The 27,968-nt window shown below is 37.4% G+C and overlaps 1 protein-coding gene across 8 annotated transcripts in view; it reads right to left on the bottom strand.

The window, feature by feature from the left end:
- Positions 1-287: 287 nt before the first annotated feature.
- GSK3B (glycogen synthase kinase 3 beta) overlaps positions 288-27,968 on the bottom strand; it is a 288,178-nt gene continuing 260,497 nt past the window's right edge. For 3 of the 8 annotated variants that reach the window (XM_072613911.1, XM_072613904.1, XM_072613907.1), the window contains one exon: positions 288-552. In XM_072613911.1, the coding sequence (XP_072470012.1) occupies positions 485-552 (68 nt within the window). In that variant the 3' untranslated portion in view covers positions 288-484. Of the gene's footprint in view, positions 553-7,746; positions 8,309-8,922; positions 9,059-27,968 lie in introns of those variants that run through there. The other 5 variants (XM_072613910.1, XM_072613905.1, XM_072613909.1 and 2 more) reach the window with 3 other exon arrangements.

Raw genomic sequence — 27,968 nt, 5'->3', positions numbered from 1 at the left:
AATGAATTACATCTGCTAAGCTCCCAACCAAATTCAAGCTGTGCACTATACCAATGTCTGACACTTTGACTGAAAAAAAAAAAAAAAAAAAAGAAAGTTCCCCAAACTTCAGCACAGAACAGTTTTCTTCTTTTGTGGAAGGGGGCATGAGGCAAGAGTCCTGCTTTTGGAGTATGTAACAGCAGACTTTCCATAAAAAAGATTGTCGCAGGAGTTATTTCATGTTCTATTGCTCCGCTTGTCCCCTCCCCACGACCCCTCCCAAACCCCTGGTAATCCCTCAAAGTGAGAATACAATGAAACTGGTTTGTATTTATAGATATTTTACAAGGTTAAATAAGAACAACAATAATAAAAAAATTGAACACTAAAATGAACAAGGTTTTTTTTCTCTTTAATTTTCTTTCCCAACGTGACCAGTGTTGCTGAGTGAAACCCAAGTGGCCGGCGAGTTTTCCTGCACAGCTGGCTGCCTGGTGCTGGTTCAGGTGGAGTTGGAAGCTGAAGCTGATGCTGCGTTATTGGTCTGTCCTCGGTCTCCTGCATTAGCATCTGCAATAAGAGTTCCCAAAAGAGAAAGCATGAGCAATGTTGTTTGGAGAGAACTTTTAAATAGGCCTATGACCCAGGCACTGACTGGATCCTGCTTCATAGATGCATGCTCCCCTCCCTGCCCACGCAGATGCTCTGGTGGTAGGGAAATCTCGATTCCATATTATTAGATTACCTTACTGATACAAATGATTCAAGGTCTTCTGGTAAGGAAAGTGTCTCTGAGTAACTGAATAATTGGGAACTTGGCAAACACTTGTGTCTCTGTGTCTCAGTTTCCTCATCTATAAAATGAAGGGATTGGACTAGATGGGTCTCTATTAAGCTATGCTAAGCTATGATCAACTCAAGCTGGGAGTAAGGAGCAGTTCATCAACATTCACACTGAGTCTAGCTTATTTAAAATTGACCAGTAATGGGTGCATACCAAAATCTGTGAAAAGACTGGGAAGTTACAAAAAACCAAAACAAAACCCAACAACAACCCCATATTTAAGTGGATAGAGATGTCTAAAAGGTCCTGAGAGTCACCTATCAATGACAGGAAGGAGCACCTCAGCTGAATTAAGCTCACTTGTTTCCTTTCAAAGTACAGTCAGTTCTCAATTATTCATTTTAACTGGAGATAGAGAGAACTCCAGTAACAGAAATCCACATTTCTCATACTCATTAAGTCAATGCAATGAACTGTCCCGGAGTTGATGGCTTTTTGGAGACCCGTTTTAGGCAACTGACTGATCAGAAAACACACAACATTTTACATATGTTTTAAAAAAGATCCAAGGAGCTATTTGCCTTCTGTGATATCAGAAACTGTTACAATTTTATCAGCGGAAATGCTATTATAGAAGAGGCAGCAACATCTGCTTTTCTGCTGTCCCCTAAGGGTGATGGGGTCTCTCCATCTGATTTGCAGCCAAACATTTCACATGTATTGTCTTTCCCTTTAAAATATGAATTCTTTGAAGGCAGGAACTGTCTTGCTTTTCTATTTCTATGTCAGTGACTACAGCAAAGTGTTTTGCACACAGTAAGTGCATAATAAATGCTTCATTCATTCCTTTCTTTCCTCTGGACTACAAAGTACCCTATACCTTCTTTTTCTGCCCATTCACATTATACCTTGCATTACAATCATTTTATCTGTTTTCTCTCCCCTATTAGACTACAAGCTCTTTAAGAGCAAGAACCTGATTATATTTGTCTTTGCATTCATCAGACCACCTGGCACAGTGACTTGGCATACATGAAATGCTAAACAAAGGTATGAATTGAAAAACATTTTAAAAGACAGGGCTGGACAACTGTGCTACACAATATGCTTGACTAATTCTTGAAACTGTAGATGGTCTGTTTCTTCTGCATCTACTCTTTGCTGCACTGACATCACTCAAAGATCTAACTAAGAGTGTGTTGCTGGCAGTACTGAATACTGTCCAAAGACAGGGTGTTTATTATTTGCTGAAATTGGAAACAAGTGATGAAGGCTACACTGGTATCCCGGAGACTCTGGCTGGCAATTATCTTACACTTGTTTGTATTTTCTTAGGTTCTTTTCTTGCAGGAAATTTCTTTGCACGATAACAAAAACTCCTAACACTATGAGCAGTAAAATTTAACAGAGGCTGACCCTCAGCCCCTCGAGGTGTGGATAATGCGGATCAAGAAGAGATACTAGTCAAGGCTAACGGCTTTTGAAACGTATTCACCAGACTCTCAAAATACAGGGGTCATTCTACTTTCTGAGTTATGACCTTTCATGAAGCTTTTGGCTGGTCCATTTGTGTAACATAATGAATGATTTGGTACCCTACTCTGAAATTGGTAGTACCCTTAACATTATACTACTTTCCTTCCCCTATCAATAGCCTGTTCCTAATGACTTTAAGCCTACTTCTATTTGAAGGATATGCATAATTCTTGAGATTCAACAACTACTTCATCCTTTATTGTCAAAACCGTTTTTGTCCTATGTTCTAAACAAACCTAGTTCACACAGACTCTTCAATGAAATCCCTCTAAACACTTTGATCTTCATCATACTCCAGTGAAATGTAGACTTAGGTGCAGTGATGTCAGGACTAATAAATTAGGGTCAGAGAATCTATGGAATTGAATAGAGTTTTAACTATGGAGACAGTGAAGTATAAAGAAAAGAGCAATGGACTGGGACACAAAAGACCTGGCTCCACATCCTGTCTCTGTCACTTAATACTTGTATGACTCTGGCCAAGTAACTTTACCTCTCTGGCCTCCAGTTTCCTAATCTATTAAATAGAGGAGGTTGATCCTCAGGGTTTGTTCTAACTTTAAAATCTTCAGCTGTGTAGCAGAGTTGATTCAATCAGAAAGTGCATAGCTTATTCCTAGGTTATATTTTCTGCTGACATAGGACTTTTTCCTTGAAGTCTGGGTCATGAGCACTCTTTGTTGGTGAATGGATAATGGTGTCTACTATTTCATTTATTTACTTCATTATTTCTTGGGCTTCCACGACTATATTCCGATAAGTCTTGGTTTTGTCTTTCCACTGAATTTGAGAGTGATGCAGTCTGTCCTACTTCTAGCAATTTTTCCACTGGTATTCTGAGTTCCCTTCATCAAATGACCTCTCTTCAATTACTTTCCTGAACACAGCTATCTAACAAGCCCTTTTCTGTAAAGTCCATTTCACAGTAAAAAAAAGGTAAAGTTTATGTTAAAATTAATGAAATCCTATCACACTCTTTATAATTAAAGAATTGCCTCAAAAAATCTTGTTTATTTATACTGACATTTCATCTTCTGGATAACAGTATCAATCTTTGGTTGGATGAGGGATGTTAAACATTCACATATAGTAAGATACCAGACATAAATTTACCTGAAACTTGATCTATTTGCAGGGAAGGGCAAAGTAATTATCTAATAACAGTAATCCTACAAAGATTCTCATCTACAGCAATATAATAAAATGGCACTTGATTTTCAAAATAAAATATTTTGCAATGCAATTTGTAAATATTTCTTTACCTACCCTAGGCAGTTCTGAGTGCTGCATCATTCTTGAGTACTTGACAAAAAGATTTATCAATTACTGGGAATTTAGCACACATGAACATTGTCCCTGGCAACGCTTTACCCTCTTGTTCTAACAAGTCCCTTCTCTTGCAACATAGGCTAAAACTGAGTTAAGTAAACATCTCTCCCCACCAAAATCCTGTTTTGTCTACATCAAATTTTCTTCTTGTTTGAATCTTGCTCAACAACAAATGTAACAGAAATGCTTTTATGCAACCAACATCTCACACCTATACCAAGATAAGGCCAAAATGGGTACATGATGTAGACATGAAGAGTGATATCATAAGCAAATTAGGAGAGCAAGGAATAGTTTATCTATCAGATCTATAGAGAAGGGAAGAATTCATGACTTAAGCAAGAGATAGAGGACACTATTAAATGCAAAATGAATAATTTTGATTACATTAGATTAAAAAGTTTTTGCACAAACAAAACCAAGGCAATTAAGATTAGAAGGAAAGGAGAAAGCAGGGAAACAATTTTTATAGCCAATGTTTCTGATAAAGCCCTCATTTGTCAAATATATAGAGAACTGAGTCAGATTTATAAGAATACAAGTCATTCTTCAACTGACAAATGGTCAAAGGATATGAATAGGTAGTTTTCAGATAAAGAAATCAAAGCTATTTATAGTCATATAAAAATACCCTAAATCACTACTGAATAGAGCAATGCAAACCAAAACAACTTTGAGGTACCACCTCACACCTATCAGACTGACTAATATGACAGAAAAGGAAAATGATAAGTGTTGGAGATGTGGGAAAATTGGGACACTAATGCATTGTTGGTGGAGTTGCGAACTTATTCAACCATCCTAGAGAGCAATTTGGAATCATGCCCAAAAGGCAATCAAGCTGTGTATACCCTTTGATCTAGCAATACCACTACCAGGTCTGTATCCCAGAGATTTAAAAAAAAACAAAAACCAAAAATGAACAAGGACCTACATATACAAAAATATTTACAGTAGCTCTTTTTGTAATGGTAAAGAATTGGAAATTGAGGGAATGTGCATCAATTGGAGAATGGCTGAACAAGTGGTGATACGAATGTAATAAAATACTGCTATGCTACCAGAAATGATGAGCAGGTGGATTTCAGAAACACCTGGAAAGACTTGTACAAACTGATGCTGAGTGAAGTGAGCAGAACCAGGAGAACATTGTATACAGTAATACTGTGATGATCAACTGTGATTGACTTAGCTCTTCTCTGCAAAACAATGATCCAAAACAATTCCAAAAGACTCATGATGGAAAATGCTATCTATATCCAGAGAAATAATGATGGAATCCGAATGCAGATCAAAGCATGCTATTTTCACTTGTTTTTTGGGCCTTTTCCATTTTGTTCTGTTTCTTCTTTCACAACATGACTAATGTGGAAATGTTTCCATGACTGTAAATGTATAACCTATATCAGATTGCTTGCTTTCTTTGGGAGGAGGAGGGAAAGGAGGGAAGGAGGGAGAAAAATCTAGTACTCAAAATCTTATAAAAATGAATGTTGAAAACTATCTTTAAATGTAATTGGAAAAAATAAAATATTTACCAAAAAAAACTCTCCTATGCTAGGAAGCACTAGCCTGATCTGTTCCTCTGCTACACCAAGGGTACCTTATATATATACACACACACACACACACACATATATATATATATATATATACACATATATATAATATATATTTTATATATCTGTAAAGAGTTTTGAAGGTCTTTTTATGCTCTCTCTGTGTGTATATATATATATATGTTTTACAAATGACAAGCACAAGTCTTTTAAGTGAGTATGGAACCAAAATCAAATTTTACTTCTAACTATTTCATTTTAAACCACTGAAAAAAATGGAACCAAACTCCTTAGATTTGGATCTTGCTAATAATCTCCTCTGAAATATGTCCAGATCTCTTGAGGAGATAAATTCTGGTTGCTGATCATTTTGCCTAGATAGAAGGAATATGTGCTCAGTTGCCAAATCCTGCCATTTCTAAATGAACACCCTCTACCATGTTCCTCTCTTTTCACTTGCACAGACACCATCTTTGGGCAGGCCCTTATGACCTTTTGCCACAGCTTCCTAACTGATCCCTGGGACCAGTCTCTTTTTCACTTTAATCCATTTTCAACACAGCTGCCAATGTGATTTCCATGAAGTGCAAATTTCACAATGTCACTCCCCTACTCAAACTCTAGTCGTTCCCCATTACCTCGAGGATTAAAAATCAACTTACGTTTGAAATGAAAAGCCCTTCACACAATGGCCCTATTATCCCAGCATTCCAGCCTCATTCTCTATCACTCCCTTGCCCACACTTTCTCTTTTTCAGACGTGGCACTAAAGCTCGGGTCTGTGACTTTGCCTGGGCTGGCCCTTTCCTATCCCCCCCACCTCTCTCCAACGTGTAATGTACTCTCTACTTTTCCTCACTCCCATGTCTTAGACTCACTAGGTCCCTTTAAGTCTCAGTTCAAGTGTCTTTTACTGACCCTCCTCAGCTGCTAGCCTTCCCATTACCTAGTACACATGTTTGTGTATCTGTATGCATACATACATGTTGCCTTTTCTCTCTAGATCAACCATACACTCTGTGAAAGCAGGTTCTGTTTGCTTTTGCATCCCCAATGCCTGGCACAGTCCTTGGCATGGGGTAAGTGCCTAATAAATACTGACTGACTGACTGATTGATTGATGTGCTTTTTATACGCTTAAGCAGACTTTCTTTTAGGGCTTACACTGGAAGTAAAACCTATGCTATTCGGTACAATCCCAAAGCTCATGCTTAGTCTATTTCATTTTGTATCTTTTAAAGACATTATCTCTATAAATTAAGACTATTAACTCTAGGATAAGAAGAATTGTTGAAAAGATCATTATTTTATATTTTTTAAGTATGAGTATGCTAAAGTACCTATACATTTGCAGAGAGGGTTACAAATTGGTCTGGGAATAATTCTAACTGTTATTTAATTCACTTGGTTTAAAACTAACCTTTAATAACAGCTTCCCTCCTTTGTATGAGGCTAAAGAAGGCAACAGATTGCTCATTTGTGGGGGGTAGATGACACCATTGTTCCCCAGAGAAAAAAGGAAAAAGTAAATTAAATTACCTCCTTAGTTAAGACCATTCTTATTGGATATACAGTGGTATAGAACCAATGATAAAATATATATATTAAAGCCTCCAAGTACAAACTCCTTCTGTTCTGAGTTTTTCATACACATATACACACAGATCATAGATTTAAAGCTGGAAGGGGTTCAGAAGCCATCTAGTCCAACCCCCTCATAATACAGATGAAGAAACTGAGGCCCAGGGAAGTTAATGTCCATATTCTCATGTACATCCACCCAGACAAGGAGCATAGTGTAGTATAAGATATTGGATTTGAATTCAGAAGTTATAGGTTTGAATTTCAGCTATGCTTCTTGCTATCTGGGGGATGTTGGACAACTTTTAACCATTCTGGGCCTCAGGTCCTTTATCATTAACACCCTTTCCCCCCTTGCGCCCTCTTCTAATCTTGGGTGATTCTTTCAGAGCCCATACAAGATGGAAGGGTAGGGTGAAGACTCACCAAGGCTGGGAGCACCCTTCCTCTCAGCCTTTCCTCCTTCCCTTGGACTGCCTGACTGCTCACAGGGATTGCACAAGATGGGGGTCAGTAACTCTATTCCTTCTGATGAGAGAGAAGAGAAGGTCTTAATATCTATCTTGCCTCTAAATCTTGCCATGTTCCCCAGCCAAGAAGCCTTGGGTTCAAATGCCACCTCTGGGTGATCCTAAGTAATTCACTTAACTTCTTACTGCTCCAGACAACCCCAAGGTTTTAAGATGCAGAAGAGGTATTGACTTTTCATAGGTGGAGGGAGATTCTTCATTTGGGAGTTCCCTAAACTAATGAAATCACAGGCCCAGTTCCTATTCCTATTTCTGGAATTTTAAACTTAGGCAACTTCATAAATACATATAGATAGGAGACAAGTACAGATTTACACAGAGAAATCAGAGACACACACGTTCCTTCCACACACATCAGAATGGACAGGCAGATGGACAAAGACTCCCAATGAACACAAAAATCACACGATAAATAGTTATCAATTAGCAGTGATGACTAAGGTACTATGTTTAAAAAAAATTTTTTTTTTAACATTTTTATTTACAGTTTTGAGTTCCAAATTCTCTTCCTCCCTTACCCCCTCCCTGAGATAGTAAGAGATCAGATATAGGTTATACATGGGCAATTAGGGAAAACATTTTCATATTAGTTCTTTTGCACAAGACTATGATAAAAGCAAAAAAATGAAAGAAAGTGAAAAATATCATGTTTCAGTCTGTATTCAGTCAACATCAGTTCTTTCTCTGGTGATGGATAGCATGCCTCATTATGAGTCCTTTGAGATTGCCTTAGAACATTGTATTGCTGAGAATAACTATGTTCTTCATTGAACAGTGTGGCTGTTACTGTGCATAATGTGCTCCTGGTTCTGCTCGTTGCACTTTGCATCAGTTCACATAAGTCTTTCCAGATTTTTCTGAAATCATCCTGCTTGTCATTTCTTAAAGCACAATAATATTCCATTACAATCACATACTATAGCTTGTTTAGCCATTTCCCCAACTGACGGGCATCCTTTTGATTTCCAATTCTTGGCCATAAAGTACCGTGTTAATCATTGTGGACCCTATCCTTGCTATTAAGGAGCACACTTCTATTGCAATGGAGAAGATATCGACACATAGAACATTAAATATCGACACAAAGAGATAAACAAGTCAGCATAGTAACAAGGAATAACTTAAGCTGTGATACAAAGAAAAAAATAAGATTTGGAATGAGATGTGGGTTCATGCTGTGGCTCTGCCACTTTTTGTGTGATTTGGAGGAGGTTACTTAAATTTTCTGGGTCTGAGGTTAAATATTTATAAAAAAGGGATAGTAATACTTTTCAATCCAATATCTATCTCCTTAGTCAATTATGGTGCCAAATGGGGCAATGCATGTAAAACATTTTGTTAACAAAATGATATAAGTCTGTGTGAGTGTGAGTGTGTGTGTGTGAGAGAGTTTAAGGGCAGCAGTATGGTAAATGGATTGAGCCCTGGGAATCTTGCATTCAAGCCAAGGCTTTCCAACTAATTATCTGTGATTATGGGCAAGTCACCTGACCTCCCTGAGCCTCAGTTTCTTCACTTGAATAATGTATATGCCACTACTCATACTTCCTATCACGCATGGTTGAGAAAAAGAGCATGTAAACTGTAAAAGTGCTATAGAAATATGAGCAATTATTATTACCAAAGGATACACAATGACTGAAGAGATGATAAGAGCTAAATGCTCTCAGTGAGGTTCAAGTCACCAGGTCCAAAAGTACATTCCAGGGCACTGAAAGAACTTGCAGATGTGACTGATGAATTGTTGTTGGTGATTTCTGAAAAATTGTGGAGAATGGAAGAGGAGCTTCAGGAATAGAGGCAGGTATAATGTACCACTTTTCAGAAAGGGGAAGAATATGGACTAGATTCTTCTAGGCCAGTGTGACTTTGACTTTGGCTCTTGGCAAAGTTCTAGAGTGCTCTGTTGGCAGGGATGGCACCAATCTGAAAGGTTTGGCTTCCATGTGGGATAGTGAATAAGGACGGGGTGGAATTAAAATTTTATAGGGGTAAGTGTAAAACTCTAATATTGAAAAAATAGCACAGGGCAGATGTGGTCAAACAATAATTCATGTGAATAGAATGTGGGGATTTTAGTGAACTGTAAATTCAATGATGAATCAGCAGAGTGACATGGCATCCAAAAAAATGTGTATGAAATTAAGTACCATTCAGAATAAGAGATGTGAGAGGCCCACTGTTCTCTGCACTAGACTGAACACCTCTATGTCAGGTACATATTAGGAAAGATGGCGACAAGGCAGAGTTTATACACAATAGGGTACCAGGATGGTGAGAGAACTACAAACTATGCTGTGGAAATTGAAGGATACGTGAATATTTAGCCAGGAAAAGAGAAGACTTAGGGAAAATATGAAAGCTGTCTTTAAATATGTGAAGGCTTGTCTTGTGGAAGAGGGATTAGATTTGTCCTGCTTTGTCCTAGAGGAGATAACTAGGAACAAATAAGGAATGGATTTCAAGCAAATTGTACTAAAACAAAAAAAGCTATCTAAAAATAAGAACTGCTCAAAAGTGGCATGGAAGACCTCAAGATAGTATGTTCTCATTTTGGAGATCTTCCTATGGATTCCTGCTTCAGTCAGATGACGAGGGGTCTCTTCCAATTCTGGGATTCTACGACTAATTACTAAGGCAATCATACAGAAAATGAATACTAAAGGAGGTTACAGAATCACTGAAGGCTGCAGTGGCTTGGGAAAGCTTAATGGAAAAAGAGAGATTTGAGCTTGAAGGATGAATAGATCATAAACCCACATGCAAATAAAGAGATGCAGACAATGGCATACAGATAGGAGCATAGCCTCTGCCAACTGTCTATGGGCTTTCGTTGAGCTGTTTCAATGCTGTTTTGTCAGCTTAAATAGAGCTGGTCCTGTATTTGAAGTCATATTAGCTTGAGTACTTGCAGAAGAGTTGAGGATTCTTTTCCTTTTTTTGTAGCTACCTAGACATAAATATATTCTGATGTTCACTGGGGAAATGGCAGTAAAATGAGTCAGAATTTCAGTGAGACGGGCTCCAAGACTGAATTCAGGCCATATGTGCCCAGAGGGGTCAGTTATGAAAGAGAGCTAAAAATTGATTGGTCCTTTTATTTTTTGTGAAGAAATGTCACATGGCTTTTTTCCAAGTTCACAATTAGACTCTTAAGTGGACCAAACGCTTACATCTGTCCATCTCTTGATGGCCTAACAGGTAGGACTACACTAACTACAATGCTCCACAGTACAACAGTCCTAGAATTCTAGATCTATCCTGCTAGCAGAATAGATAACTCTTCTCCTTCTATTTGATCTATCTCACTTTCTCATCTCGTTACTTCTTTAGGTTTATTATCTCATTAGGAAGGAAAGTTACCTCCTCATTTGATGTCAAATTACTGTGACTTCTAACTTCTCCAAGTATTTATACCTTTCACCAGACTTATACTACTTCTCTAGGTACCTCTTCTCTCCCTAATAAAAGAGAACTTTTAAGCATCACACAGCCTTTGTCTCTGTTGGGACACCTGGGGATCCCCCCCTTTATGGTCTTCCTGAGTTACAGTACTATCCTGGAAGGTGCAGTTCCACAAGGAAGAGCTTAGTGTGCTATAGTAACCCTCTGACTTGGTAGATGCCAGCTTTCACCAACATATACATTACATCGCAGTCCAAATGTAATTCTAGGTTGCTCTTGTGTTATGCTAATCCTTTTCCTTCTTGTCTCTATCTGCCAATAGCTCTTTTGGTCTGGGTCCATAACTACTGCTAGTTACTCCTTTCCAGAGGAGCTGTGTGGTTGTATTGTCCTTCCCTCAGTGTTCTTAGTATGTGCGTGCGTGCGTGTGTGTGTGTGTGTGTGTGTGTGTGTGTTTGTTTCCAACATTCCATCTCTGTATTTTTTTTATCTGACTCTTGTTCCTTGATGCACAGGGTTCCCTAGTGGGGCACTGTAGATGCACAGGCCTCTCTCCAACGAATGGAGGTCATGTAGTCCCTTTCTCCTTGTTTCTTGGCTTTACCCTCTCTCAGCGCTAGCTCTCCTTGTTTACACCCCAGGAATTCTTGGTGCTCCCTCCTTGAGCTCTGACTCTATGATCCAAGTGACTCAACAACAACTAATATTTTATTAAGTGCCTATCATGTGTAGGCACGAGAGGAAGTACAAGGATAAACAACAGATCAACCTTGCTTTTTATGAAGGAGCTCTTCCAGGTTATCACTGAAAATGATTCACAAAACAAAGAACTCAAGAAGAAAAAGAAGTTATATACTGTACCTTTAATTGGGGAAAGACAGATTGTGATCCTCTGAATAGCTAAGGTAGGTGAGTTCTCTTCTCTGAAGGCAACAGCTATATTAGATAGATTACTATGGAATTGAATGTACTGAGAAAGGAAGTGAGGTTGTACTCTCAGACCGAAATAAAGAGTTTAACAGCCAGCTGCTGCCTTGATGCTTACCCTTACTGGACCTCAGTTTTCTCACTGCTAAAGGGAAGGGGTTGGCTAGACAACCTCTGAGGTTCCTTCCAACTCTAAATCTGTCATCCTACAAGGCACTGTTGAAGAGAGGTGCTGAGGATATCCTACAAGTCAGCTACTCTCAAGTAGGGGACAGGTGTTACAGCACTTTATTGTAGTCAGATTCAGTGTAAAAAGCAATGAAGACCTATGAATACATCAATATCTATGCTCTCATAAATAAATAAAACAAATATCCTAAAACAGCCATGGCTTTTTCATTCTGTGTGACTAGCTCACATCCTATCATATAACCCCAACAAAGAGCAACCCTCCTCTTCTGTGGCTCCCTTCACCGCCCCCACCTCCTGGCTACCTCATCCAAGGGATGGATGGTGGCTCTCTTCTAGATTTCTCAACACTGTGTGGATACTGACTGAGCACAAATAATTCCTGGGTTATTCTTTGCTCTTGCCACATGACTGGCTCTCCTTGTCTTCTGTCCATGTACCTCTCCAATGAGAGCCTCTATGCCATTTCCCCAGCATAGTTCTTTGTTGGTTCTTACTATGTGTCTCTTTAGTGCTCTTGGGGTGACCCACAACTTTAATACTTAGGAGACTCTGGTATTATATACAGCACCACTGGAAAAATGCTGATGTTAAAAAGATGGGCCTTATCCTAAAAAAGCTATATGTTAATAGGTAAAACAGTTAGAGGATAAGAACAGTTTTCAAAAAGAAAAATCACAAACTATCACCATCAGCTATAAAGATTGCTCCATATTAATAATGAGAAACACAAACCAAAACAGCTGAGGGTGTATCTCACATGAAGCAAACTGGAAAAGATGACAAAAGATAGAAGTAAGTGATGTTGGAGGAGTTATGTATTAGGGAAACTAATACACTGTTGGTGGAACTGTGAAAATTTTCCAATCATCCTGGGAAGCCTTTTGGAACTAAGTGAAGAAAGTAATCATGTCCATATCCTTTGATGCTGAGATTCTATTGCTAGGCATTTACAATAAGGAAAGGAGATAAATGAAAAAGGCAAAAGTCCCAAATATAAGCAAAATATTTGTAGCAGTATTTTTTTTTTTGGTAGCAAAGATCTGTAAACAAAGTAGATGCCCATCAGTTGGGAAATGGTGAAACACTATGTATTACATAAATGCAAGGGGATATTATTACAGTGAAAGAAACAGTGAATATGAAGAATATAGAAAAGTATGAGAAGACTTTTATGAACCAATGCAGAGTGGATAGAAGCATGATGACTATAATAATGTAAATGGAAAAAACAGCAATAAGATTATCACACAGAATACTGTAAAATTAAAATTACCTAGATTGGTCCCAAAGAGACATGAGTATATACTTCCTTTCTTTGCAGAGTGGTGGTGGTGGTGGTGGTGGTAATATAAGCATATAACAGTGCAAATAATTTTGGACTTGGTCAATGACTTGGTTAGTTTTGCTGAACTGATTTCCCCCTCTATTTTTTATTTTTTGTTACAAAGGAATGCAAGAACTGGAGGCACAAGAGACGTAATGGGAAATGAAGGTGACATTAAAACAAAAGAAGTTAACAAAATTTAAATGTAAAAAGACAGGCCTTGTTCATGAAAAAATTTGGAGTCATTAAAAGGATGGCATGATTTCCCCAAAGAGTGTTCAGATTTTATAAACTGTCAGCTATATGTTGTAGTTTGAACAGGCATTCTTCAAGTACTTAATAATATCGGTGGATAGTTTGGGCTAAAACTTCTTAACATACAAATGCATGAAAACCACGTATTGGCAATTTCTACCTTTCATTGCTTAAGATTTTGCTATGCTGTTGGATATTGCTTAATTCCAATTAATCTTCATTTTAATTTTCTACATCTTAACTAATTTAAAAAAGTTTATGTATACATCAGATATGCCATTTAGTGTCAAAGGAATGTAACTTTAAGTTATTTTTGAAAAGCTCAATGGCATAATTACGTATATCTGTGCATTAAAAAGTAACAACAACAACAAAAAAAGCCAAAACTGGACCTATGTGATTCATGGTTCCCACAGATGAAAGTCAATACCTTTTTTGTAACTTTCTTAGTTGCTTGAGGCATCGAGAGGCTAAGTGACATGTTTCTGGTCACATTCTAGCATATCAGAGATAGGACTTAAATCTAGGTCTTCCTGACTTCAAGGGCAGATCTCTATCTATCTTATAGCAGAACTTACTGAGAGGGGAAAATGAAACTAGTATGTGTTTTCAGTGTGATAATGACAAAGAAGTGACAAAGATCTAAGACAACAATGATAAAAATGAAAAAAAATTACTTTTATCAGAACAGAAGGAAATGCAAAAACATATTCACAGAATTTTTAGTTTGATAATTTTGTGCATCTATTGTCAGTGTATACCTACATTTCCCCCCACCAAGTACGTATACAAGCAAAATGTATAACATATGTAACATACATGACAGGACTTGGAGAACAACTGAGGCAGCTACCATTATTATTCAATAACTCCACATTATAAATTGATTTAGGAAATATTTTATATTATCTTACTTGATCCTCACATCAAACTCACGAATTCCTGAGAAGAGATTTATGTTTTATCTTTTGTATTAGGAAACAATAACTGATCACTGTAATTAACCTGAGTTTCGCCCGTTTGTGACCTTTTTTGCTTATATAACTGTCACCACACATAATGATGCATTTTCTATTTCTGCTTTTTCATTTGGCAACAAGTTGAGGCTTCCTATGTTTCTACGAATTTCTCATTTTCATCATGTCTCATGGCAAAAAGCAGAATTCCATTACATTAACACACCACAATTTATCCAGGCATTCCGTAATCAATGTTTCTGATTCTGATTACATACACACATACATTTTAATCACCAAAATGTATTGATAGGAAAATCTGAGGATCTATGAGCACTTTTTTTTTTTTATCATTGATCTCCCTAGATTATAAACTGAATCCCAGATGGTATGACCAGTTTATAGACTTGTCTCACATAATTACAAACTGTTTTCCAGAATAGAAATGTTTCCAATATTCACAGTCAGTAACAACCTTGTACTAGTGCATTTGTCTTCTCTTCAAAATCCTTTATTACTTTTAAGGACAAGATCTCCTGACTCCAAGGCCAGCACTCTACCCATTAAATCAACCTATAGGTATTACCCCCACTTATACATGAGGAAGCCATGGCTGAACCAGGTTAAAAGACCAGGCCAAGGTGCGAGCAACTGAACCAAGGCTGTCTGATTCCAAGTGGAGCATAGCTCTCATTCCTGTGCTAAGCTAAAATTGCCCCTCTGTGATGCCTGTCCTTTAGTTCTATGAAGCTATACAGAATGAATTTATCCTCTTTATTATCACATTTTATCACCCTTCAAGTATTTAGTATTTGAATTAATAAACCATCTTTTTACTATGACCCTTTTCTTTTTTTGCTTCTAAATGTCTGAATTAAAATATTCCTCGCATGTGGCTGTCTATTATCAAAGATAAGTATTCCCACTTCATAGGATCAGAGATTTAGGGCTAAAATCGATCGGAGAGGCTACTAAATCCTTGAACCATGACTGATAACAATTTTCATAATCAATTATACAAATTAACCTCATTTGGATGTGCTTTATACTTAGCCAGTGTAAATGTCTCACCAAAAACTGAATATAGTACTCTAGATATAGTCTGTTCACTGCATAGTACAGTCAACTTTTTACTTCCTATGATCTAAATGTGATTTTTTTTTTTTGAGGAAAAACCAAAGGATGCTATTTTTTTAGAAGCCACATCACATTAAGGATTCATATTAATGTTGTCTTCAGCTAAAACTTCTGGATATTTTTTACATTAGGAAAACAAGTAAAAAAAAGTCTAAATTTAGTATTTTACACCTAGCCACGTTAAAAGCTTATCTTTTGGTTTTATTTTGGTGTTAAAGTTGTCCATGACAGTGCTAAACATTAAAAGTCTCATCTATGTTATTAGCTATCCTGTTCTGCTTTGTTTTATCTATTTAATTCTAAGCACTCCTTCAAAGTCATTGATAAAAACGAGGGCTGAGGCAGGGACAAGGGCAGTCCCTCTCTTCAGGCTGACTCAACAAATAAACAGTGTTTTTTGCATATGACAATTTGATCAGTTGCAGATCCATCTAATGCTACTATTATTTGGCTCATGTTTTACCATATCCACAGGATATCATGGAAAATAATATAAAATGCCTCTCTAAAAACCAATTATACTATGTCTCAGTAAACCAACTTGGCTCTTTAAAGAGGAAATGGACTGAGTTTAACATGTTTTGCTTTTAGCAAACCTATGTTAGCTCCTAGTGATTAGCACTTTTTTTGTTTCTAAATGTCTAAAATGTCCTAGTAAATAGATGGTTTATCCGCTGTTTCCCCTCCTGACACTGTCACCACCCTGGTGCAGGCTCTCATGCTTGTACTATCACAAGAGCCTGCAGGATTCAATGACACTGACTGGCCTCTTGCTGTTTCTTACATGAAATACCCCATCTCCTGACTCCAGGCATTTTCATTAGCTATTCCCAAAGCTTGGAATTCTCTTCCTTCCTCATCTATACTCTCTGGATTCTCTGTCTTCCTTTTAGTCTCAGCTAAAGAGCCATCTTCTACAAGAAGCCATTCCCAGTATGCCTTAACCTTAGTGACTTTCCCTTGAGACTGTCCCCAGTTTACTATATTTCTTATTTGTACATAATTGTCTGCACTGTTTTCCTTACTAGACTGTGTTCTCCTTGAGAGCAGAAACTGGTTTTTTTTCTCTTTTTCTGATCTTTCTTTGTATCCCGAGTACTTAGCATAGTGCCTGACACATTAACAAATGTTAGCTCTTAAATGCTTGCTACCTTTCCTGACATAAAAAAACACATCAGATTTTAGAATCTACCGCCCCCCACCTTTTTTGAAAAGACCACACTTGCCTGTTTGTGGTCTTTTGATATTTCTCCAGCTTTCCACAATGTTACAAATATTTGACAGTAGCCTTGCAAATTATCCCAGTATCTTAGGAAATAATTTTCTTGCCTGGGCACTTGAATTCATTTAGTGAAATATCTGAGCAAGGAAGGAAGTAAATTAAGTATGAGAAAAAACAACACCATTCCTGAGCAAACAGAACTCACAGTGTATTAGGTGCCAGGGGGGAATACAAAAAATGAGTTTGATAAAATGTAGAGCTGATAGGAGATGATCAAGACAAAATGATTTTACAAAATTTGGCAGGAAAGATAATTTTCAGCTGAAAGTAAACTTTCAGTTTACAAATAAACAAGAAAGGATTCATGGATGAGTTGGCACCTAAGGGGGAGGGAGTGTTGTAAATGAAGAGAAGGATTTTAAACAGCCAGAAATAAGGAGAAAGTATGTTTTATGCATATGGATCAGTCTTACTGAGTGCTCAGAGGTGAGAGAATATAGAATGAGATTGGAGAACTGGTGGCTCAATTTTGTTGAACTTTTATTATAAAGCTATTGCTGCTATCATTGGTGGTGATGATGACTGGGAAATCAAGAATGAATCAATCATCTGCCAAAGGAAGACAGTTTGCCAAAGGGTGCCTAATAAGATGACTACTTTTGGCATATATTTTAGAGGAGATTTTCACCTTATAAATTATCTAATAGCTCAATGATTATTACTCATTTTAATATAGCCAGCCACATTTCAGCTCATGTCTGAGGCTATGATTCTAGACTGCAGAGGTCTGGGGTTATTCCTGTCCCCAGCTGAAAATCACCTTCTACATAAAGCTTTTCCTCACCCTTCTAAGTTGCTGGTGCCCTCCCTTTACAAACCACCTTGCACTTACTTTGGGTTATTTTTACCTTGTATATCTTGCCTAAGAAACTTCACAAAAACGAGCATATAGTACAAAGCTCTTATCTTCATATATTTATAGATGTACATGTTATCTCTTGAGAGGACAGCTGGCATTTATGTAGCACTTTAAGGTCTGCAAAATGACTCATTTTATTGCACAGAAGTCTTGTGAAGCAAAATACATGAGCATCTTGAGGGCAAAGAATGTCTTTACATACCAGTCACCTAGCAATAGGAAGTGCTTAATAAATGCTTATTGATTAATTAAAATAACCAAGTTTGGCCCCAGAGAAGAGAAGCCTTTTCTTCTTCCTTTACTGAGGTGAGGGGCTACAGAGGTGCAACATTACATATATTCAGCCGGTAGTTACGTTGACTAGTTTAGCTTAATTGTCTTTATTTCTTCTTTTTTATTAAGTTTTTTTTTTAAAATAAAGGGTGGCTTGCTGAATGTGAGGAGAAAGATATGAAAGACATATAAAAACAAAATATTTCAGTAAAAAATAAAAAAATTGAATGCATCTGCTGGGTGCATATATGACTTGCCTCCAAGGATTGAAGGCTAATTATTTGCTACGGAATTTATCATTCGTGGTGGTTCCACAGATATTTAGAACAATTAAAAATGTCAACTAAATTTTTTAGCAGGGGAATTTCATAAAAATAAGTCTAACAAGTGTTAGGTAAATCTGATGAATTAATTTCTAAAATTAATGATATAAAAAATTTGGGCTTTATTTTTGTAATGACTTGAAGACAGGAACGGCAGTCTAATTTTTAAAGTTACATATCTGAGGATAAAATCATGTTCCCAAATGTCTAAGAAGGCCTGCAGTTAGTTAGAAAGAAAATTAGTTACCGATAAATAAACCACAGGTCATTCTGGAGGTTAAGAACATTGCTTAATGGCCAGAGTGCATTCTGGTTTGCTTTTTATCAATGAAAATAAATTTCACCCAAAGAAAAGGCAGCAGAACATACTGATCTTGGATTCGGGAAGAACTGCGTTCATGCGTCAACTCTGACTTGGCGGGTGTTGCTCTGATGGCCTGTAAGGGCTCTGAATCTATGATCCTATGACTGTATTCTAGAGTAACTGAATGACACCAACACTACCCAGGAGTACAGATGGAGTAACAGCTAACACTTTCACAGCACTCTCAGGCTCACAAAGTCCTTTAAATACAGCGTCCTTTTATCCTCATAACAGAACAGGCAAGTAGATGCTATTACCATCTCCATTTTACAGCTGAGAAAACTGGTGCACAGCTTTCTCAAAGCATTTAGCCGATAAAGGAAGAGAAATATAGATTAGTTACATACAATTGGGAGGTGAGATTACTTTCAGCTGGAGGAAATCAGAAAACATTTTATTGAGGAGGTAGCACTTGAGATGAATCTTGAATGAAGAGGATTTCAACAGGCAGAAATAACAAAGGAGGGCAAATTTTAAGAGAAAAGACCTGTAGGTACAAAAACATTTATATCAGCAATTTTTGTTGTAGCAAAGTGAGTGCCTATCAATTGGGGAATAACTGAACAAACTATGATATCTGAGTGTACTCTAAGAAATGGTGACATGGGCAGACTTAGAGAATTCTCAGAAAGCCTACATGAACTGATACAGAATGAAGTGAGCAGGAACAGAACAATTTATACAATCACCACGATTATGTGAAGGAATCAACAACAAATGAATGAATGACTCTGATCAATGAAATGATCATAAACTTCAGAAGATCGACAATGAAGCTTGTTGCCACCTCTTGTTAGAAGTGATAGACTAGAAGGGCAGAATGAGACAGAAATATTCAGAAAGTCCTGTGTATGATTATTTTTGCTTGAGTAGAACTGTTACAATGCAGGGTTTTGAAGGGGGGAGGGAAAAGTGGGGAAAAGAGTTGTCCAGAGAGAGCAAGTGGGTAAAGATAAGAGATACAAATAAAGAAGAAAAGACTGCCAATATGTATTAAAAATACACAGAAGAGAACAGAAAGAAGTTCAGAAGGGGATACAGGCATGCAAAGCAGTTTTGTTACTATAGTACCCAGTTAATATACATTATAAATAATAGTTCATGGTTTCATTTTTAAAAAGTACACTCTAACAGCATGTATTAATGTGGGTATAGGATAATGAGAGTAAGATAAGGAAAAAGTTACTAGTTTAGATTGACTGCAAAGGGTAGAAAGGTAGATTGGGGTCAGATTATAAAGAGACTCAGATGCCAGAATTAGGAGTTTGTTTGCTCCTCTTGGAGTCAATGAAAGTATTTTAGCAGGAGAATTACATGATTAGACTTGTGTGTTACAAAGACTGATTTGGTAGCTGTGTAAAGGATGGACTAGACAAGCAGAGACTGGAGGTAGGGAAATGCTTTAGGAGGCTCTGAACAAAGCTGGCTTTGTGTGCACTTTGTGTGTGACGACTTAAGTTGAACTCCTCATAGGACGGCCGTTTCTCCATCTGTATCATTCTTGACTCAAACTTCTGAGAGCTGATTACCCATGCCTCATGCTAGGCACTGACTTCCACCTTTGCTGTTCTGACACTGCTCTTTCCTGGTTCTTGACCCCTCTTAGCAGTTCCTTCTCAGGCTTCTTTGCTGGTTCATTTTACTCCTCCTGCCACTCTAAGCATGAATGTCCTCCAAGGTTTTATCCTGGGCTCTATTCTGTTCTCTCCCTCTTTTCCATGGTGATCTCATTTGTTTCGTGCTCAACTCTACCTGCAATGATCATTTCAAATCTTTGAGCTAAATGCTGCTTCACATTGTCAAATGACTGCTGGACATTACTTGGGAAATAGAATGTCTATTATCTTAAATTCAAGTCTAAAATGCAGCTCATCATCTCCTTCCCACCTGTAATTCTGTCTTAGCGCAAAATGTCATATGATTGAGGTCACCATTTTCTTGGTCACTCAGAGCTATCCTTAACAAAAACCCAACATTATCCAATATCTACATTCAAAGTAAAGTCAGATCTTGTTTATTCTACATTCACAATGCCTCTCACAACTTTCTTCCTACATAGTTCAAGCTCTTCTTCTTATTTCCTCCATAGACCAATGGCTTCCTAACTGGTCTCCTCAACTTCATTCTGCACATGACTACCAAGGTAATCTTCCTAAGAAACAAGTCACTCTTTTGCTCAAAAAATTATAGTGGTTCCAAATTGTCTCCAGAATAAAATAAGAACTCAGCCTGGTACTTAAGGTTCTGCATAATTTAATTTTCCAGCCTAAATTCATTTTACTCTCCTTTCTGCACTTTGTTCTAGTCAAATGAGCCTATACAACTACTTCATGAACTAAACATGCCATTTCCTGCCTCAGGGCATTTGTACGAGCCACCTTCCATACCCAATATTCACTATACTCACTTCTCAGAATTCTTACTTTTTTCCTCCCAAGATCAGCTTAGGTGAGACTTCCCTAATCTACCTACATGTTAGTGTTCTTTCCCTCTCCTAAAATTACCTTATACTTGCTTCTGGTGGATCCCAGTAGAATGTAAGCCCTTAAGGGAGGATAGTTTTTTTTTTGTGTCCTCAGTACCTAAGCAGAGTACCTGTGGGCATTAATAAATGTTTGAAATGAATTCAGAGGAGACACATGTACAACACTGTAGATAAAGGAACAAAACACTAATTGGCAACTTACTGGGAGAGAAAGGATAAAGTCAAAGATGGCTCTACATTTTAAGTCTGGTTAAACCAGGAAGAGGGCAGTATGATCCAAAAAAGTATACAAAGAGGGAATAGGTGATGAATTTAGTTTTAGGCATATTTTGTTTGATGTGTTGGGTGGGAGAGATTTCAAGTGAAGGGGACAATTGAATGATGCTATATGGGAATGCAAGATAGGTACTCCAGCTCAGGAGGCACAGGATTCAAAGTAGAAGGGTTGATACTGTCCAGAAAGAAGGTCATCTCATAATCTGAAACTGAAGAAAGGCAAATGTAGCAAAATTTTTGAGGTATGAGATAGTGAGAAGATGAGAGTTCATGATTAATGACTTCAATCCTTTCAGTAATGTAGGAGGAGAGGGTATTTACTGAAAAAAAGAAGTGATTGTTATTTTGAGTAACTTGAAGAGACAGGATTAGACTTATAGCAACTCCTATGGTGAATGGAGAAGGGATCTGGATGAATAAAATGACTGCTGAGTAGTGATGAGAGATAAGTTAATATTATACAATTTATAAAATCCATTTCCATAAGCACTTAAATATGATTATCTTCATTTGTAAGGGAGGCACTGAATCTTTGAGGTTAGGTGACCTGCCCAGAGTCACACAGCTAATGAGTGTCAGGTGCAATACCTCCATGTTCAGTGCTGTTTTTAATTATACTTCACTATTGTAAGAATAAGATACTATAAATGCAAAGTATTTAAAATCTGTGAATGTTACTTATTTTCTCTCACCCGAAGCATGTCTTCTGAATGAGTCTCTCTGGCTGAAGAGCTGCTCCCATTTAAATCACGCTTTAATGTTTATAACACACTTTTCCCACGTAACAAGTAGATAGCTCAGATATACCATCACTTCATTTTACAGATGAAGCAACTGAAGTTCAGAGTTTAAGTAACTTGTCCAAGATTACAGAGCTATTAAGTGTGGGAGCTCTAATTTGTATGCAGCTCTTCTGACTTCAAATCCAGTAAACTCTTGCCATTATAACATGTTGTCTTAAGTTTCTTTTCCCTTTTCATCTTCTATATCACTGTTGTGAGATTCCTAAAGGATAGCCTGGGTCATGCTGCTCCAAGGCTCAAAAACTTCTAGAATCCTCATTTATCCATTCATCAAGAAACACAAAGTAAATGCCTACTGCGTTCAGAGAACACAATGATAAGCTTAGACAATGGGTGATATTAAAAATTTAGATAAAGTCACAGGTTCTGTCCTCATGGAGCCTGAAGGCTAACCATATAATAGTATATTAGTATACCAGAAAGGCAGAAAATCAAGAAGTACATATTTAAAGGGAAATCTGGGGTGTAAAGGAATCAGAGAAGGCTTCCTAGAAGAGTTGGCATATAAGATGAAATGAAGGAATTCAACAGATGAAACGTGGAGAGAACATCTCTAGCCTAATAAATATCATACAAGAGGTATGAAAGATCGAGAGTACGTTGCCTCTGAGTTGGGAGGGAAAAAAGGAGAAAGCAGACTCCAGCTTTGCTGGAGTGTGATGGTTACAGGGAAGTAATAAGGGATGAGGTTGGAAAGGTAGAGTGTGCCATATTCAGAAGGCCTTGAATGCCAAGCAAAGGAGGCTGTATTTAAAGTGCTATTTAAATAACGCCCTGAAGTATTTTGAGCTAATGAGTAAGCAGGTTTATATAAAGAATATTACTCTGGCAGAAATATGAAGGACAGATGTGGATGAGAATGGGGTTGGGGAGATGAAGAGTGAAGTAAAAGATTACTTAAGTGGGTACTGAAAAAACATCCAAACTTCTTTGCCTGGCATTTGGACCCTCTATCATTTGGTCCTAACATAACTTTCTGGCCTTATCTATCTTCTACTATTATCTTTCACCTACCTTACACTCTAGTCAAACTGCTTTCCAACCAAGTTTCCTGAACCATACTAATTCCATATATTGCTTAGGCAGGAAGAAAACAGGCCAGACTACCTTTGGGAAATACTTCTTGGAATGGAATGCCCTCCTATCTCTATCCACTTTTAACTTACCCTCAAAGACACAGCTTGATTACCTTTTCTATGACTACTTACCTGATTTACTGCTCCTCCCTATCCCTTCTTTAGAACAAATTTCTCCTATCTTATTCTCACAGCAACTTTTTTTTTTTTTTTTTTGCATCTACTGAATTTTCATAGCACTTAAAAAAAATCTAACTTGGTGCACTTTCACATTTCTACTTTGTGGTGAAGTCATTCATTTCTTACCTCCCGTATATATACTATATGTAGCTCATGAGGGCTGAGATTGTCATTTTCTCCCCATATCCTGGCACAGTGCCTTACATATGGTATGTACTAAGGAAATATTTGTTGAACGAATAAATGTATGTGGGAAAGAATATCTTGCAAACAACAGTTGTTTTTTTCACAAGCAGATACCAAAAGATACCGTGCTGGCATCTTTTCTGACATACTAGTCTTCTCTACATGTCCTACTCCTATCACCTGCTTTGCCTTCTGTCTAGAATGACTTTAGAAAGAAGAATGTTAGAATGGAAATTCCTTGAGAAGGATTTTTTTTAGGTTTTGCCCTCGTATCCCTGCTGACTGATGCTTTATGAAATTATTCCCCCTTTCTCTATTTCCACTGTATAAATTTTATGATCTTTCAAGGCTCAACAAGTCCTGGTTCTTCTGTGAAGACTTTCTCAACTAAATTTTTTGCCCATATAAATATCTCTCTACTCGGAACTTATCTGTTCCTGTTATTTGGTCACTTAATGGACAGTCTGTTTACAAATGAGGTTGTTGGGCTGCTAGAGGAGAGGACTGGGTACTATTGTTCTTTTGAGTCTCTTTGATTTGACAGCACTGAACAACTAGTTGGCAATGAATAAACAATCGTACAGATTTTGAAATGGTTTTCCTATGTTTCACTGAGACTATCCTTTACATAAAAAGTAAGTTTCTTTGAAGTCTCGCTGGTATCTGAAAGAATATGTTATTTTCCTTTTTCATAGGAATGAAACTTCTGCACCTTCTGATTAGAACTTTGGACACGGGAAGGTACTGAGTTCATTTCATAAGGCAAGCAACTTTACAAAAAATAGTGATTGGTTTGGTTTTGAAATTCCATACCTAATTTTGAAATAATTTTTATTTTCTATGCAATCTGTGGGCTTAGGGAATATGCCAAGATTTGAAATGGCTTTTAATATAACCATCAAGATATTAATATTTAATATTATGCTTAACATAATGAATATATAACTAATGCTTTCAGAGATGTTATAGTCCAACCTTAAAATCTCACACATACAATGTCTGCACGTACACACATACACACACATAACACATGCTCCTTTATGGAATGTTATCAATTTTGGAATCAGACTTGCAATTCTATGTACAGAATAGTATCTACAGGTTTGATTTTAGCTGGCTTAGAAATGGTAAAATTTGGGGTAAGTTATTTTTCTTCTTTCTAAATATAAATATATACAGAATATCTTTTAAAATGAAAGCTTTCTTCTCCCTACTGTTTTCTTAAGTCTGAGCTGTTAGAAGGCATACAAATCCAGTTTTACCTCAAGAGAAAGGATTTATTCATTTACGTTTATATAGCTGCCACTATCTTTTGAAATTCACAGGTCTACTAACAGGGAATATGTTTTTAGTAGTAAAGATTTAGTTGCTAATTAGCTTTTCTGAAAGTTTCCCATGCTGTGTTTCTGCAACCAAATTTCATGGTTTCAAGAAAAATTTAAGTAAAACCACGTTTTTGAGTTTAGTTATGTTGTAATGGAGATGACATGTAAGTGAACGAAATGAGTTCAATGAAAAAACGTAATCATATAAATGGAGTTTAAAATGCAGCAATTCTGACCTGCCTCTCTTCACACTGAGGCTAGGGACACAAGGTCTTCGGGTTTATTTGCTTTCCTAGAAGAAGCCACAGCAAAAAGCTGAAAGCAAGACAGAACGCAAAGCAAAACATCTAGAAAACAAGACTTCTAGGAGATAAAGTTTACTTTGGCAACAGGTCAAAGAAAAGGAAGAGAAGACTTAAAAAAAAGATGCAGAGCCTATTTCACCTATATACATTATTTACAGTTATGGATACATAATCTAATGCCTTGAAACAAATTTGTACACAAATAAGATGCCCTAAATAAAGCTTTTGTCTACAGGGAGTATAAAATATTAAAGTATAAGTATAAAGTATTAAGGAGACAATGAGGTAAGAAAGTATTAAAAGTTCTAATATCAATCAATAGGCACTTGTTAAGTGCCTACTATGTGCCAGGCATTGAAATATCAATGTGAATCATTATTGCCAACAGAGTACCATACATGTCTACAAGGTGAATGCAAGAAAAATAGTAGTCAGTGCTTTTCAAATTAGGCTTTTCTTCCATCTCCCTTTCCTCCCGGGGTGTGGGGCAGACAGGTGAGACAGTATCCTGATTATTTCCTACCAACGTGACAGCTCCACTGAATGACATAAACCTTAAAAAAGCCTATTCTTATTCACAGAAAGTTCTGTGGGGACGGAGCAAGAACATTGGTTTTGGAGTCAGAAGACCTAGGTACAAGTCCTAGCCCTGACACTGAAAAGCTGTGTGGTCCTGAGCAAATCAACCTCACTGTTTGCTCAACTTCCATTGTTAAATTAAATGGTTAGGTTAGATTTAACATCCCTTCTAATTCAAAATCCAATGAGCTTAATACATAAAATATTCAAATAGATCCATAGCACCACTGAGATAGGTATTCCCTTCAATGATACTGATCACGACCCCATCCACGAAGGACTATTTTCTGCGATTCTTTTTTGTATCTTCCCATAAAGTGACTACAGGAGACCCACTCAACATGCCTGGAGGCCTTCTTTCCTTTCTACTGATACTGTGAAACTTTCACAGAGTATGTGGGTTTTCTATTGGTTATATTTTGTTCTAAACTCATAACCAGCACATATTTTGCACATAGCTTCTTTCATGATATGCTTTATACTGCTTCTTCCTTATAACTACATTATTTCTAATGTGTTACAATTTGTGCATGCCCACCATTGCCCTCCTCTGTCTCCCTTTCAAAAAGTGCAGTACATTGTTGGCTGTGGCGTGGCATGACTCAAGCCAAGCAACAACAGAGGAAGAATAGAGGTCTTAAAAAGGAGGGCCATTTTTTCAGAGAGAAGCCTGAGGTCACTAAAAACAAAAAAACCCTCCACCCAACCCCAACAACTTTGAAATTTCCCAAAGACAATTCAGCTTGTTCTCCCACTTCTATTTGGTTCTCTAAATTGTCTTTCCAGTTGCATTTCATAGTCTGGATGACAAATTTTTTTTTATATTCACTTGGTTCCTATACATAGTCAGGTCAAATGCTTCAGAGTAATGGCAGATCTCATTTAGCATGCCCTACAATGTTTTAGGGTCTGATGTAATCAGCATAATTTCTTCCTGAAAAGGAGCACCTGGAATTCTTCCCTGACTTGAATGCTATGCTCGATCTCCTCAATGGCAATGGAGAACCTTTGGAAAGCAGATGTCCTTTTTCTTTGCCCTTGCTTGACATTAATGATCATAGTGTCTCCATTGTTTGTTTTAAGGAATCCCATCTAATTCTCACACATGTCAAGAGCAGAGCTTTATTGGGGGTGAGTTTTTAAGCTAGCATTTTTGCTTTATCAAATCAAATGCTTCCTTATAACAAATAAGCACAGTAGAATTAAATATTTTCTACAATTTTTAATTGATTGTGATGATAAAGATTTGGTCTTTAGCCATAAGAACATAAGCTCTTCCAGGAGAGTGTCTGGCACCTAGTAAGCACTTAACATGTGCTTGGAGACTGACTGACTGGAATATCTCCTATAAAGACCTGACCATTCCTTTCTAATATTCCCATTAACAAAGTCCTTGCTTCTTGGGTAGACAATGCTCAGAAAAGTTTTATAGAGATGGGAAAGTAGGCATATGGGTCAGCGGCTATCTATGTGCTCTTGGTTGCCTTATTTTGCCTTATAATAAGACGAGGCTTTCCGCTCCCTTCTTCTGATGTTTGGCAGCTTCCCTTCCTCTTCATATACCTTGAAAACTGGCCCCTCAATGCTGTCTGTCAAAACTGTACCACTTACAGGATGGGCTTTACTCTCTCTTTGTACAAATGCTAGGTCTAGTTCCCTTGCTTTTCCAACTTATGTTTTCTTTGGCATAATTTGTACTTCCTTTATAAGTTCATCTACTATCCATGAAGGTAAGAAGCTTGTAACAAAAATCATCATGGATCTTTTATCTCTCATTTGTTTGCTGTACTTCCAGTTTCATTTACAAATGCCCTCGGGATGACTTAGGGCAGCTAGGTGGCACAGCAGATACAATAACGCAGGAGAGTAAGGCAGAACTGAACCTGAATTCTGCCTCAGACGTTAAAGCGGTGTGTCTCTGGGAAAGTTATTTGATCACTCTGGCCCTCAGTTCCTTTGCCTGTAAACAGAAGAGTTGTACTGTATAATCTCAAAAATCTCTTCCACCTCTAAATTTATGTCCCTATGACTCTTACTTATGTGGATCTCTTACCAGACAGACTTTAAATTGAGTTTTCTGTCCCCTGCATCTCACTGTTTTATGAGGCAACACTGCTGACAATCTCTTACCTTCCATTTCCATAAGATTTAACAA

Source organism: Notamacropus eugenii, chromosome 5 (genome assembly GCF_028372415.1).
Source record: "Notamacropus eugenii isolate mMacEug1 chromosome 5, mMacEug1.pri_v2, whole genome shotgun sequence".
NCBI lineage: Eukaryota > Metazoa > Chordata > Mammalia > Diprotodontia > Macropodidae > Notamacropus > Notamacropus eugenii.
The sequence above is the reverse complement of the archived record's forward strand: the minus strand, read 5'-3'. Positions and strand labels throughout refer to the sequence as shown.